This window comes from Typha angustifolia, chromosome 1 (assembly GCF_048772165.1).
Source record: "Typha angustifolia cultivar Huaian chromosome 1, ASM4877216v1, whole genome shotgun sequence".
NCBI classification, from domain to species: domain Eukaryota; kingdom Viridiplantae; phylum Streptophyta; class Magnoliopsida; order Poales; family Typhaceae; genus Typha; species Typha angustifolia.
This window is the reverse complement of record NC_133239.1, coordinates 5327753-5344194: the sequence shown is the minus strand read 5'-3', so window position 1 is coordinate 5344194 and position 16442 is coordinate 5327753. Positions and strand designations below refer to the sequence as shown.

The 16442-nt window shown below is 36.9% G+C and overlaps 1 protein-coding gene across 1 annotated transcript; it reads right to left on the bottom strand.

The window, feature by feature from the left end:
* Positions 1-87: 87 nt before the first annotated feature.
* Positions 88-14080, bottom strand: LOC140763713 (uncharacterized). The gene is made up of 7 exons (XM_073102026.1): positions 13910-14080; positions 13762-13829; positions 13385-13679; positions 11406-13313; positions 10203-11285; positions 8797-8863; positions 88-389 (listed from the first exon to the last, which is right to left on the bottom strand). The coding sequence occupies exons 1-7, from the start codon at positions 14010-14012 to the stop codon at positions 221-223; spliced, it is 3693 nt and encodes a 1230-aa protein (XP_072958127.1). The 5' UTR covers positions 14013-14080; the 3' UTR covers positions 88-220.
* Between the last annotated feature and the right edge of the window lie 2362 nt (positions 14081-16442).

The following is a 16442-nucleotide window of genomic DNA, read 5'->3' as shown; positions in this document are numbered from 1 at the left end:
CTGTGAAGCCCCATTCTTCTCCTAGAACAGCATACAGCTTATGACACTGTAAATTTGGCAGTTCCAAAATTGATGAGAAATGCAAAGTTACAAAAGCTCATCACATTGATTAGGAGCTCAACTTTCCGCTTACTCCACATGGCCTGGAATATGGCATGAAAGTACAAATCAGGCAAACAAAAAATGCTAAAACTCCAGCAACGGGAATTGTTTTCAGCTTTCAGATTGAACCAAATTCAGGTTGAGTCTCAGGGACTACGTCGATAGGTTGGTTTTCAGAGTCATCATCAGCTTGTGATTGGGATGCTGTAAGCTTTGCCTTTTTGTAGCTGCTTGAGCTTCGAAGGATTGTATCAAGGGGCAGCTTCTTTCTGGGCCCACTCGACGATCTGATCAAATGTCAAACAAGCAACATTAAATCTCAACTTTCTATCCAATACAGAACTCAGACATTGGTAAAGCTACTGCCTGTAATAGTAAATCGTTAATATCCTTCTCCAAAAAAGACCTAGTTTTAATGCACAATGAAAAGTTATGTTCTAATGAGGATTAGAACATGAATCGTATTTAGCTATTCAATTCTTATAGCCAAGGATTACTAGCAGAAAGTTTCTGACTTTAAAGAAGAAACCATCAGTCATGAATCAAAGACCAAGATATTTTAAGTGCATGCTGCTGTAGTTCCTACTCCATCAATTCTATTCAGGTTGTCTTCCTAATTAAACCAGGAGTGAAGACCCAAGCTGATGCAGACATCACTTATGAACATATTGGCATGCGTATCAAAGCAGCAGGCACCGACAGTTGATAATCCCTCCAGTAGGAATCTAGTTTTGAGTAATATTTTATGTATTTCTTATCATGTGGTATTTAGGATTTAGGGTGTGTTTTACTTACTATCATCATAAGTTCTCTATAAAGACCTATTTCCCCAGTTGGGGTTAGTGAAGAATTCTGAGTTTTATCTACATCGTGAGATTTAATGTGAAACCATAGTTTAAGAGTGGACGTGTGAACCTCATTCTTACTTCTCTTGCATCTTTCATCCACTACCCCCTTAAAACCTAGTCAAGCCCTTGGTATTGCATAATTTTGGCATCAGAGCCAATGGTCCTATTATATGGCCATTCCGCCTCCGCATTTGTTTTTTACTCCACCAATTGCAACACAACTCCGGACAGCACAAACAACACCACATGATGAGTTCACTAGTTTCAAACTACACGAGGAAATCGTCATTGCCGAAGAACAAAAAGAACTCATCATCACCAAGGAATATCAAAATGAGATTCAACAACCGTCAAAAGTAAGTTGTTCATGCATTATGGTATAATCAATCATCAACAATGTGATTAATCTGCTTTTTCATCGTAGGTAATAATAATAAATAAAAAATGCCTGGGAAAAAAGGACATCCATAAAAAAAATGAATTTCGAAATTCAAATTATGGTGATTTATCTTTTCCTTGAGATCTTTACAAATACTAACTATCCAAAAACACCCAAACTTATCCTAGAATTTCAAATTTTAATATTCCCCCAAAAATAACTTTCATTTATTTGTTTTAAATTTCAGCAAGCACATTAAAGCAATAAATAAATTTATTAAATATTAATGTATGCCAACATGTAGATATGAAGCCTATTTTGTAAGTGAATCTAATGAGTCTAGCAATAGCAGTATAAATCCTAAGTTCATTAAGAAACTCAACGACATTAGCTAAGAACCTTAACTCAACAGATCAGAACTACTCAAGATACCTGGTTGGATATCAACATGTGACTGATGAGAGATTACATAGGATAGAAAGATCCCGCAATCATGCCCCTTCTTAAAATGATTATTGTTTTGATCAGGAATGTGATAAAATCTCCCATTCCTTTACCTAGCCAACACACTCAAGTGAATGAACTAGATCTTGATGAATGATACTTGCCGAATATTAAGGTTGATGCCCCTCTGTTTGATGGGTGATTAGACCCTCAATACTTTTGGATTGGCTCAAGAATATGGATCAGTATTTTAAATGGTATGACATGTCTAAAACCCAAAAAGTTAGGTTTGCTGCCATTAAATTGATAAGACAAGCTAATCAATACTGGACCATTATTGAAACTCTGAAAGAAATTAGAAAAGAGTTACCCATCGAGATTGGGGTGGATAAGAAGAATAAATTAAAACACAAACCGTTATTGAAACTCTGAAAGAAATTAGAAAAGAGTTACCTAACGAGATTTGGGTGGATAAGAAGAATAAATTAAAACACAAATATCTTCCATCTTCTCACTACCCTAGATTACTAGACAAGTGGAACCGACTTACCTAAGAAAGTAAGTCAGCCAAGGATTGTATTGCAATTTTCAACAAATTGATGGTTCGGCGCAATGTAATTGAGACAAACTCCCAAGGGAAACCCTAAGAAATGTAACTTTCTTACAAACAAAATTGCTTTCTTGGGGTGCATTGTTTCGTCTGAAGGAGCTTTTGCTGACCTTGACAAAATTAAAGCTATTAACGAATGACTTGAGCCCCATAGCATAAGAGGCGTAAGAGGTTTTCACAGACTCACTACCTTTTACTGTCAATTTATTAGATGTTTCAGTACCATCATAACCCTGATAACTGAACTCCTTAAGAAGGGTGAATTTAGGTGGTCAAAAAGTGCTACCAAAGCTTTTGCCCAAAGCAAGAAAAATTGGTCGAAGCTCTTGTCATGAACCTTCCCGACTTTTCTAAACTTTTTGATGTTAGATGAGATTAGGAATTGGTATAGGTGGAGTCCTAAGCCAAGAAAGTCATCCAATTGCATACTCTAGTAAGAAATTGAATTAAACTAGACAGCAATACACCACCTATAACAAAGAATTCTATGCAATGGTTCAGTCACTTCAACATTAAGGCATTATTTGCTCCTACAAGTCTTTATTATTTTTTCTAACTATAAGGCCCTTTAAAACATCAACTCACAGAAGAAGCTTAATGCGAGACATGGTAGATGGGTTGAGTTTCTCCTAGATTATGCATACACTCTCCGACATAAATCTGAAGCTGAGAACAAGGTTGCTGATGCACTTCGTCACTACGTGGCACTTCTTTCAAAGATGAGTGCAGAGGTAACAAGCTTTGAAAAGATTGAAGATAAGTAGAAGTCATGTTCGAATTTTCGAGAAATTTATAATTTGTTAAGCAATGGAGTGACTCATGAAACAGATGGTTTCATCATACTCAATGGTTACAATTTAGATCTCAAAAGTTATGCATTCCAAACACCTCTTTAAAGGAATTCTCAAATTAGGAATTGCATGCTAGAGGCCTAGCAGGATATTTTGGACATGCAAAACCATCAAAAGTTACAAAATATCGATTAAACTTGTTAGTTGATGTCATAAATGTCAACTTGCTAAGTTGTGAAAACAAAATAAGGGATTGTATACGGTTATACGCTTTTGCCCGTTTCTAATCCTAGGCAAGATGTTAGCATGGATTTTGTTCTTGGGCTTTCAAAGACTATCCGAAAGATGATTCCATTCTCGTGGTTATAGATCAAATTTTCTAAGATTGCACACTTTATACCATGTTCTAACACTTTTGATGTCTCCCAAGTTGTGAAAATCTACTTTGATGAAATAGTTAGGCTACATGGGCTACCAAAAACCATTATGTATGACAGAGATATAGAATTCACTAGTTATTTTTGAAAAACTCTATAGCACAAGATGGAAACTAAGTTTTTTAATTCAATTGGTTTCCACCCACTAATAGATAGTTAAACTGACATAGCCAACAAAACTCTAGGCAACTTCTTAAGGACCCTAGTTAGCGAGAATCTGGTTTTGAGTAATATTTTATATCTTTTTTATTATGTAGTGTTTAGGATTGTATTTGCTTTATTATAGTTGTTTAGAGTGTCTTTCGCTTATTATCATTGTAACGTCTCTATAAAGACCAACTATTTTTCCAGTTGGGGTTAATGAATTATGAGTTTGGTCTACATTGTGCTATTTGGTGTGAAATCATAGATTAAGAATGGAGGTGTGAAAACTTATTCCTACTTCTTTTGCATCTTTCATCTACTACCCCCTAAAACCAAACTAAGCCCTTCGTATCACATCACAAGCCCACCTAATATTTAATTAACTACTGCTAGAATCCATCATGTGTCCAAAACTTTCAATGAGTCATTTATCTCGAAAATGGCCATATCGCACCGCCATCAGCATGACACATGTCAATCGGCATGAGGCATGACAACCGAACGCCCTTGGCAAGATTAAAATATATTTTTAATAAAAAAAAGAATGATATTTTAAGATATTTTTGGGCCTTCGACATGCTAATTTTCATTTTTTTTTAGTTTAAAAATATATATTAAAATATATATATTATAGTCTTTTTGTAACACCCCAATTTATATTAAAAAAAATAATTCCCCGACGCACGCACCGAGCGCGTGCATCACGGATGCTTGCACCCTGTCCTCTCTTCTCCCTTCTTTTTCTTCCTCTTCCCTTGCCGTGCACGCCACCTTCCCCACCTCCATTAATCCCCCTTCCCCACCTCACTACCCCTCTCCCTCTCCTCTTTCTCTCAGGTTGCCGTCGAAGCCCGGACCGAGAGCCGTCAAGCTTGCCGACCAACCCCCCCCCCCCCCCCCCCCCCCCCCTCCCCCTTCGGTAAGCCCTTCTCCCTTTTTCCTTTTTCTCCCCTTTTACTTACTCTCCTCGGCCTCGTGCTGCGCCGTCGCCGGCCCCGTGCTGTGCTGCCGGCACCGTCGGCCTCGTGCCACGCCGCAGCCCTAGGGGCTTTCCCACTCCCCCTTCGTAAACTCCCTCGGAAGATAAATACTGAGGGAGGGTGGGGGGTTGTTTAACCCCCCCCCCTCTTAGTGGGTTGCGGTCAGACCGTAGCCCACGGGCCCTCCCTGGGTGGGCTGGTGCACCAACCAAGCCTTTGGTGGGCTGTGGTTGGACCTCAGCCCACTTCAGCCAACCTTGTGGGCTGTAGTCCACCAAGGCTCTCTTGCCTATTGAGTTAGGTTTAAGCCTAACCCAATACCTCTAGTCTAGCCCATTTGGGGCCATTTGAACCCTATAACTCCATTTATCTATTTCCACCTGATTTAATTAACCTACCCCGTAATGACAATTTATTATCATGTGAATTTTAGGATAACATAGGACTCGCCCTAAGAGACCTTGACTCATGTATATGCCTAAACATAAATGCTCTAATAAGATAATTAATTATATTAGTTCGTTTATCTTACGTATGGCTTACTTACGTGAATTAATAGGATTGGCACCACATGAGAAGGATTTTAGGATTCCGGAGGAGCAGGCTAGCTGACGAGATTTAGTATACTGTGGAGACCCCCAGGCGAGTAGAGTTATACAAATCTAGAATAATGTAGTTACAGTTATTATACCAGTCATGACACTGTAGGAAATGTCGGTATTAATACATGCATTCAGTGTACCATGTTATATCTTTACATATGTAGTTATTAATAATTTGTTCATCATGATATTATGAGAATGTTAATGTAGCATAAGCATTAGTGTGATGATGCTCTACGTGTATCCTGTATGATATACCATTGCATATATATCTGTTGTGAATATAGAATGTAACGATCATGATGACTATGACATGTTTTGTACACTCATAGATACTGCACCACTTCCACCTATCATTAGTAATCGAATTCTGACTAGGCAGTACCCTTACTCAACCTAGGGTTAAGAATAGAGTGTATCTTATATGACTATACTATTAGCGGCCTACACCTGGGATCGGGAGCCGGTATGGCATTCAGGTAGTTATACTGCATAGTCAGGACTAGATTATGTTGATAGAAGAATATGATTGTGAGACGAGGACATAACTCTAGCGGTACCCGACGACGCAGGGTTAGGGCGTCTGTTGATGAGCCGAGGGCTCCCAACTATGAAGCACGGATACGGATACGGGATACCCTCATAGACTCATAGGTCATAGCACTAAAGTTTATAAAGTATCCACCAACATTTCACAATTTGTATGACACCAAAATGAGAGTAATAATAAGTCAGTAGTGTAATTGGCAATGACATTAATTATTCATTTTCATTTAAGCCAGTCTCCTCATTGCCTTCATCAGTGAATACAATAGCCTCCAAATCAGGTTCATCAAGCGAGAGGTCAGCAACTTCAAGAATACCCGCTCCATCGAATGAATCAAATGAATCTCCTCCAACATCCCACATTTTGGTCTCCCCTTCCATATACTCAGTCGATCTTCTAGAGAGAAGACGAAGATTGTTATGGATAAAAACTAGATCCTCTGCTCGTTGTGGAGTGATCTTGTTTCTTTTCATTGTGTGAATAAATGAATATGTGCTCCAATTCCTCTCACAACATGATGATGAACACGGTTGCCCGAGTAATTTAAGTGCTAAATTCTGAAGGTTAGGTGCAAAAGCACCATGAATGACCCACCACTTCTTTGGATCAAGAATATCTCTATCTTCAATAGAGTCATAGTTATCAAAACCCTCTGTTGCAGTTGAGAAATTGATTTAGTATCAGCCAATCTCAGCATTGAATAAATAGGCTCTCCTCAGCATCACAATAGCTGAGGGATCAAGCTAGATATGAAGAATTTATCTTTGTACTCCCCTTCACAGTTTACAGCTCTCAAAAACATGGGACCATTCTCAGTCACTGCCAAAAAATTGATAAGAGGTCTTCTTTGTGCATCTGTCCAGCCATCACACATAATGCTAACCCCTTTTTCCTTCCATGTGCCCTTAATGGGTTCCAATAACCTTTCAATGTTTGCCCTTTCTTGTTGCAGAAGTGTGGTTCTCAACATATTATATCCAGGAGGCAAATAACCTGCTATTTGACTATTAGTTGCAAAAGTATAAGACTTAACATAATATGGGTTCCTAGCAAGATGAAAAGGTAACGGTATTAAATGACTTCTCAAGATTGGCAATGGTACTGACTTTGGCATAGAGTTCTTTATTTTTAATTCAGCCTGCTCCATTATCCTTTTCATTTCCACAATATGCTGATTTAGAAAGAGTGAGATATGGGCTTACGACTGGGGTCCTTAATCTGATGGCCACAGACAACCGGTCACTTGTAGTGTCGCATGGATGATTGTTTCTTTAGAGTATTTACCCTGTGTGGTGAATAGCTCGGTGAGCGATGATAAGTATGATAAATGTTTTGATAGGCATGAGATGACTAAACTACTCTTTTATCGCTATGCATAACATGTAAACACTATGATTAAGAAGTGTACGAATAAGAGATTGTATCAAACTTTATATTTGTGTGTACATATCTTGATACGTTAGGAATTAGCATGTTCCAGGATAGTGATTGGTAATCTTTGTCGATTGCATTGATTTAGTAACTCATGTTAAGTCATTTCAACAAGCATATTGTTATTGCTAGTAAATATAGGCATACAATGTATATACACATACGATTTCATTATTTTAGATGGTATGGATCCTACTCGCTGGGCTGTAAGTTCACCACCTCTTGGTGGGATTATTTCAGAGCTAGGGGACGCAGGTGCGGGTAGCAAGGAATAGCTGCATTTCTTTTTCAGTATGTCTATTAGTTGTATTAAGCCCTTGCGAGAGCGTTACGATTGATGATGTATTTTGGAATTTAGTATGGTATTTTGGATGAGTATTTAGAAGGCTTGTTGTGGCCTATAGAACTTGTATCCAGACTCTTATGGTTAAATTTATTTATGGTGAATTTATATTGTGTGCCTTGTGAGATCCTTGTACTGACAGGTCATGTGATGCACCGCGTGAGGGGATTTACCAACTCGGTTTACACGTGTATTTGGAGGTTTGGGTGTTTTCACTTTTATCTTTAGATTATTTTTGTAAATGACCTATTTTATTAAAGATATAACAATAATCAAATATAAATATTATTCAACACACAATATAATTGAACATATAATAACATTCTAACACAAAATATTAATTGATAATAACTCAGTAAATAAAACTACTATTTAGTTGAACATAGAATGATGGAGAAGATCAAAAACTTTATTTGCCAGCAGAAGAATATAACGAAAATTGAATGATGATGATCAATAAAAATAAGAAAAAGTTTAAATTAAAAAAAATATGCTCCACATCGGCACAACTCAGCATGGGAGTGTGTTATTGGCTCACCCCATGTCAAGTGCCGTGCCACTATCGGCACAACTATCATTAATTTATTTGCTAAAAGTTTCTCATTGCTGCACATGATTAGCATCTTCCCTACTTTCATTATGGCTAATTGAGCTATTCAATTTGGCAACTATTTGTATATTTGTACGGCAATATTTAACCTCAGAACATGTAGTAGCATCAAAGATACAAATGAGTTACCATGAATTAGCATGACCACAACAATTGTAACAAGTAATCTTCAGAAGTCAAATTTGGCTATAAGGTTAAATTAGTTTAAAGATAGTGGGGCAGCGTAGTGCTCGAATATTTAGAGCCTGCAATGTGCCCAAGCAAAATTCTTCTAAATATGAATATGATTTGCATGAAATAAGTTGATAAACTGTAAACCCATTGTTCTTACATAAGTAGATCTGAATATAGAAAAAATGATCCATAGAGCCAACTCAAATAGTTAAGACCTGTGGCATATTGCCATGTTATTGTGTTATGTTTAAGTCAGTATATTGTAAACTACTTATTTCAATAGTTTATTTCTGCAAGCATTAAGTGGAAGATTAAAGAACTATTTAGTATTATCAAACCCCAAGTTATACTTACTGTGACAGGATGGCGCTCCCATCACCAGTTCCCTTATCTTTTTTATCATAAACAGCAGATGTAATTCCTGCCACAATGATTATGAAAGAAAATAAGTTATTCCCTGTATCATTCTGGAAAATGATCAAAAGCAACTTCTGCGAAGATAGTGACTTGCATATACAGTATAAACCTAATCAGTTTCAAATTTAAAGTAAAGGAGACAATAGTAAAATTCATTCTCTATTGGGAATAGCTGGCATATCAGAAATAAATTAATGCACTCCAATAATTAAGGAGCAAAGCTTCAAATGGTTGAAGACAATTCACTTAATAAGCAGGAAACAGCAGAAACTGTAGTAAGTATGATAGCTTCATCCATGTGTAATGAAACTTCGATGCCCTAACAAAGGAAGATGTACACGTGCACCATGAACTAGATAGTGCACATTTCTTTGCCCTTCCCCAGCTTATAGACTTATATTAGCTAATAGAATTAAAGGTTGCTAAGCTAGAACTGCAGAAACTCCTGCAAACTATAGAATTATTTAGGACAAGTATAGCAGGTTATCATGTACATGTACACCAGAAACTAGAATCTGCATATGTTAGGCCCTTCCAACCTATAGTGGTTAATTAGACATAAAGGCTGTTAGGCCTGAAGTTTAGAAACTTCTCTGCAAGCTATAACCTATTTAGGATAGCTTTAGCAAGTTTAGCAAGGATCAGAGGATCAATGCGATAGAGTTACTATGCTTCATCTTCTTGTTGGAAACTATGTTACTTCAATTCTTAGAAAAGTTAATTCATTAAAGAATAGAGAGTGTCTATGTAAGTTGGAAAGTGATTCCTATCTGTTCATCTAAATTACTTGAGGTATAAATGTTTGCATTTAAGTTGCCAAGAACATCAAAGACTTGAAACATTTCCATGTGGATCATACATAGTAGAGGTAATATTATGACTATTTACATGTGTATAGCAATATACCTTTTATAGGTAACAAAACAGTCTAAATATATGGGAATACTTGTAGTTCACAAGTAGGATCAAGGAAATAGTAACAATCATGATGTTAATATGGAGAACAAACTGAGAATAAACTAGAAAGTAAAAAATTTATTACCAAACAGATGGTTTTGGATATGCAAAGAGGCAAGGTAAAAGCAGTAACAACTAAAAACAACGCATTACATAATTATATGGATTGCAATCAGCATGGAACAAAGAAAACAGGTCAAAGAATTTTCCTGGTTCACTTTGAATGGATCTCAAAAGGCTTAAAACATTCCAAAAGGCAAATTCTGATATCACTTTTGAGGAACAATTCTAAAGTAAATCAAATAATGTGTTCAATTCATAAGAAATTAGTACAGTGAATTACTTCAGAAAAATTAGAAAGGGTGAAATATAATGATAATTGGTACCTATTTTCTGTATTTCATGGTCATCAAGATCCCTATCTGAGTCAGCAGATGTAGATGAATTATCTGAATCTGCTTCAACAGCATCTTTCTTATTGATGATATCACTTTCGTCATCAGAACTTCCACTTGTAGCATCATTGAAGATTGTGCCAGAACTAGCTAATGAGATCTTTTCTTTCGCATAAGTGTTCAGGAATTCACCAACTCTTCTACTTGGAATTTTCCTAACTGCTACCTTATATCTTCTGGTTTGATATGGGGTATCTTCTGTGCTGTCACTGGATGCTGCTATATTGCTAATTGCTTCCTTCTGAGATGGATCAGAATGGGTACCAGATTTGTTCTGAGATAACGGCCCACTAACAGGAAAATTTTGGACAAAGTTATTTGCATTATCCATTAGTTGGTCTTCCTTTCTGGAGTCAATGGAGGCAGTTCCACCTTGGTACTTGAGATGTTTATGCTTACTCTCAGATACAGAAATCTTCTCTTTGGACTTCATATGTTTGCGTTGCTGACTCCTTGACAAGTTTGTCTCATCGTTAGTGTCAGATCTCAGTTTCTGAGGTTCAATGTCAAGCCTTTTACCATCATGTGATTTATGAGGAGACATCAAGGAACAAGGGTTATTACCCTGATCAACATTAGGTCTACTGCTCCTCTTTGCAGCCTTTTCTTTACCTGCCTTTTTACTATTAGGTTCCCTTGATGCCATGGAATCAACCAAATCATGAGTATCAACATCAATATTGTGAGTTTTCCCATCAAACACTGGCTGATCATCTGAGGAATTCACCAAATAAGGGGTGGAAACTTGGGAATGTGTATTTGGTTTTCTTTTGCTCTTTGTTTTCTCCTTATGTGGCTTCACAGTTTCAGCTTCCTTGCCAGGCAGTTCTTTTGCAGATGTGAAAGATTCAGGAACCTCTTTGGGGAGGAAAAAGTTAATAAATTTGATCCTGTCATCAGAATTATGAAGTGCCATCAAGTCATTGGTTTCATTCCCTGCTAAGCTAGCTTCTTTAGCAGAATACCCAATATTAGAACCTAATGGTTCCTTCCCATTCTCCTGAATCATCTTTCCTGCCAAATGATGTATCATCTCATGCTTGTCAGAGGAACCATAAAATGATAACTGGATCTAGAAAAATGAAGAAAATTAGTGGGTTGCTTCTTTAAGAAGAGTCGCAATAGCTTTATTACCTGAATCTCCCACAGTACCCGAGTATGCTTTATCATCTTGGGTGTCCTTGCTCCCTAAAGAATTAACAAGGTTACATGTGTCACAAGATAGTTCAGGTCTAGCTAACTTCTTATGGTGACATGAGCTACTATCTCTATTCCCAATTTCTGCAAGACTTTGAATACATACAGACTCGCTGCCATTGCTTGCTACAACATTTTGTTCCACAATTTTTTGGTTGTTTTCTTGTCTCATATTGAGGTTCTCCTCCTCCAGAGAGTTGGCAAGTTCCTGCTGGGTAGAATCCTGATTTTGAAGTTCGACCTTGGAGGATTTTTTCCTCCGGCGGCGTGATTTTGCATCAGAAGGATTACCTGAACCAACAATTGCAGAATCTCTCTGAGTGGAAGCTTCTTTGAAGCCATCTGCTACCTCAGGTTCTTGATTTTGACCCTTCTGGCGCTTATCCACCTCAGTGACCTGGTCATGTTGTCCACTTGAAGAATTAATAGCTTCATGGTCATTAGAGTGGAGCCTTTTCCCTGAACTTTTTCTCCTCTTATGGCTTGTGATTTTAATGTTACCATCGGAAGGAACTTCAAAGTATACTTTTGTGGAGTCTTTATTGTCTGTTGCATCATTGGAAGCTCTCAAACTCATAGCATCTGAAATATTTTCAGGTTTTTCCTTAGTATTACCTTCAGCTACATTCTCCAAAGAATTATAGGGATCGAACTTGCTTCGTGCAGTTTTAGAAATTTCATTCTTGGACTTTTTCTTGCGTCCAAGTAACTTGATGGGAACTTCAGGGCCAACTTCTACAGGATTTCTAGGATGTACATCTTCTTTAAGAACGCGTGTGTCATTAGATTCTTCACTGGGTTTTGAATTGTTGGCATCTGATATATCTTCACAGTTCAGGGTAGCCTCCTTCCCTATAGAATGTACAGGAAGGTCTTTCTTTAACACATCATTGGATAGTTTGTCTCCAGAGAAATACCCAGTTTGGTCGTCTGGGCCACTATACTTGGTTGATGAAGCATCTGTGGTTACGTTCAGATCGGGTTCATCAGAAACAATTGCCGCATCAGATTCCTTGGAAAGATCTTTATGGCTATTCCTCCCTGCTTCTTCAGAATTGCCTGTGATAATTTGCTCTGCCACAGAATCAATAGCTTCACTGTTTCCCTGCAGGTTATCATTCATTGTTTTCTTCAAATCTGGTTTTGTCTTGTCACTTCCTAAAGAAGGGTCAATAGCATTGGATGGATCAGAAGAGTCAACTTCCTTGGAAGACTTGGATGAGTGTCTTCTCCTTTTCCTTCTCTTTTCATCATTATTTTGATTTTCTAGCAACAGAGAGTCCCTATCTGGTGGTAAAACAGAAACTTCTTTCTCAGAAGCCAAATTACTTTCATGTTCCTCATGAATGCTAGCCTCCCTAATTATTCCTCCCAATTTGGATGTCTCTTCTCTATTTAGGGAGTTACTTCCTGCTAAAGGATCCTTGGCTGGAATATCAGAAGAGGAAATCTTCATCTTCTTACGCTTTTTCTTCTCAAGAGAAACAAAACCTGAATCTCTACCCAACATGTGAGCCTCCTGTGAGACTTCATTCTTACTCCCAGATTTCCCCTCTTTGGTACCAATTACTGAAGCAGATCTATCATTAGCTTCAACACCAATATTCTCGCATTCCTCCACTCTAGTCTCCTTCTCCATTTGATCACTCTGCGAGACATCTCGTCCTTTTCTATATTTTTCCTTCTTGATAGCAACAACATCATTATTTCCATAGTCATCTCTGACACTTGGATCCTGACCTTCCCCCTCTCCATGATCCACCTTCCCTTGATCCACAACAAGGTCAGCATTAGACTCGACCTCATGTCTCTTCTTATCAAGCTCAGAATTATTAATGGCATCGCCTGTAACAAATTAAATCGTCAAATGACCTACTACTTCAAGTTGGCAATTTGCATCAAAGAAGCAACTTTACCAGATAAGCCATGCTGAATAGTGCCGGGCAACGTTTGCTCTCCCTCCAAATGAGGCATCTCATTCAAAGCAACGCCCCTTTCATCCAATAACGCATTCTTGACAACATCTTGCACTCGCCCTTCAAAATAACCAACCAACTCCTTGTTACTATTCTCCCCGTGCGCTGTTCGACGTTTTGCCTCAGAGGCGGGTACAGCTTCGACATGCAGAAACCGAGTCCCTTTCATCCCATCTAAAGCGCTCCTAACGAGCATCGAGTCCGACAAGTGGTATAACGACCCTTTCCGCTTCACCTGCAAGATTTAAAACCCAATACGCTAAAAAAAAAAATCCATTTGCAAACATCGAACAAAGAGAATTGCGTCAAGCGTTTACCTTCACCGCCCGGACGACGATTTCTCCAACGTCGGGAAAGCAAACCACGTGCTCAAGCTCAAATTTTCCTGAGAAAAATGTCCAATTAACTCCGCGTGCGAGTACAAGACTGGATTCAAAGGAAGAGAGGAGATTAGAAAGTTGGTACCTTTGAGATCGGCGACGGTGTCGTCGTGGGAGACGAGCATGGCGAGATGGGTATCGAGGCTCGAGTCGAGGAAGAGGGGGAAGGAGCCGCTCGATTCCGCCATTGAAGGTGGAGTAATTGGAAATGGAGTCTGCGGCGTTTCCTAGTTCCCTCCCTATGCCTTGTATGGGGGAGAAGGACTGAAAGAGCGAAGGAGAGGGTTTATAATAAGAGGGTTTTTGTAATGGCGAGGACTTTTTTGTAATGTGGAAAAGGGCCTAAAAATAAAATAAAATTTAGCCCGAGATTTATCTAATAAGCCCAACTTAGGCCCAGGTTTAAGTCCATAGATAAATGACCAAATTAACCCTCTATGAATAAATCTACAAATCAGATTAAGTCTTTATTTCTCAATTAATGTTTGACTAAAGACTTTGAAAGTATTATAATTGCCATTAGAAACTTAAAAGGAATTATTTATAACAGGATATTTTACGAATCACACCCTATATTTTATCTATTTTATAATTCACACCCTAACTTTTACAATTTTATAAACCGACCCTTCATTTTTTTTTTCTAATTCTTATTTAACATCCCGACGATACTTTGACTAACTGATATCCACTAAATTACTAAAATACCTTCGCCACTATTTTCTTCCTATCTACCTCTCCTTTAAAGAAGACATGTATAATTTAGGTATTTATAAATTATTTTATATATTATAATAAAATATTTCTTTGCTCATATAATTGAAATTAACAGAAGGTATTAAATGAGAATTATAAAGAAAAAATAGGAGTCGAGTTACAAAAAATATTAAAGATAAGGTGGGAATCCCAAAAAAAGATAAAATATAGGGTACAATTTGTAAAATTCTCTTAGTTGCCACCAAAATCACTAAACCCTTTGAAAAACTATTAAAACTAAGCATAGGTTAATTAAAGATTATTTTTCCCTTATATTAATTGCTTTAAATGATTCTAAAGCTATATAATATTACTGATATCATACTACAAGAAAAGAAATCAGTGATAAGCATTTTTTGGCAATTATAATATTTAAAGAATACAGTGGTAATTATAAATAATTTAAAAGTTTTGGGTGACAATTATATAAATAAACCCTTTTTAAAAATATAAATATTTATCTGCGATGATACACTCTCCAAATTTAATCCCCAAATGGGTCATTTAGAAAAAAATATATTCTAAATTGATTAGCCTTTTACACTTAGTCTAACATTATTGTGCTAGTGAATTCCTCAAACTTAGAATTAAATTTTTTTGATCTTATTAGCTCTTTTAGCTTCAAGAGAAGACGCTGAACAATTTAGCATTTTACTGTAGATCCTAATTATAAATCTAATTATTTTGAAAATGTTCAAGCCCGACCTGACCCGATGTAATTTTAATTTTTTGGGGCCTAAATATTAGATAACTCCACCCTAACCTATTAACTTGATAATTGATAAAGAGCTAATGAGATCAAATAAGCTTTATAAAACTCTATTAGAATATTTTAGACAACATATAATCAAGCATCTCTCAGAAGTGGATTCGATCCAGGAGCGTTTGTTTGTCTTATATATATATATATATATATAATAGTGGGATAGGTTGGATCGGGTCTATAGAAAATATCAATAAGCTCAAACTTGACCTGAAGTTTAATTTTGGACTTAAACATAGAACTTTGACCTAATCTCTAACCCGATAAAAACTAGTCGCAGGTTGAACTAACCTTCCTCAGGTCTACCTATGAAGTGGTATTTGCTTTCAAAATAGACCTATTGATGGCGAACCACTTGAATGAATAAACTTTTAAAACAAATATCTTCGTAATAATATATTTTATGACTAAAATGAGTAATGGAACGTAGAGTTATGTGTATTATTTTTTTTTTAGTAAATCGCTAAAATATTTAATATTTTTTTAATAAAAATGATAATTATTTTAGTGTTTTATTTTTTTTTCAAATAAAATATTTAATATTTTAGTATTTTATTTAGACTTATAATGAAATAAACCTTTTTCGATATTAAATTTGAATTGTAAGCTATTTTAAAAAAAAAAATATTAAAAATATATCTAGTTTGGTCAAAAACTCTCCTAAAGGTAGAAGTATTAGTATATAGTTTGAGGGTGAACCACTTGAATAAATAAATATTTTAGAATTAGTATTAAAAAAGGCTTGGAAAAGAAGAGATTCAAAAGGTTCCAACTTCTAAGTACTACTCATTTTCAGTGTGACATGTTGCCCATTTTGAACACCAAAAAGAACGAGGAGAAAAATAGAGTCCAGTTGAAGACGACTAGCGAACCAGAAAAGCATGAGAAGAAGCACAGGATCCATTGGAATACGACTTCGCCCACGAGATGAGACTAGTACAACTAACTATGACGTGCACGCCAAGTACAATACCTCCAGGTCCCAGTTGAAACCTCTTTTGTTGTCTTTCGCACTCTCGTGTCCAACAGGAGTGCTTTCTTTCGCATATTGTACACCTACACCTTAAGCAAGCCCTTTCTCTTCTTTAGTACTTAGATT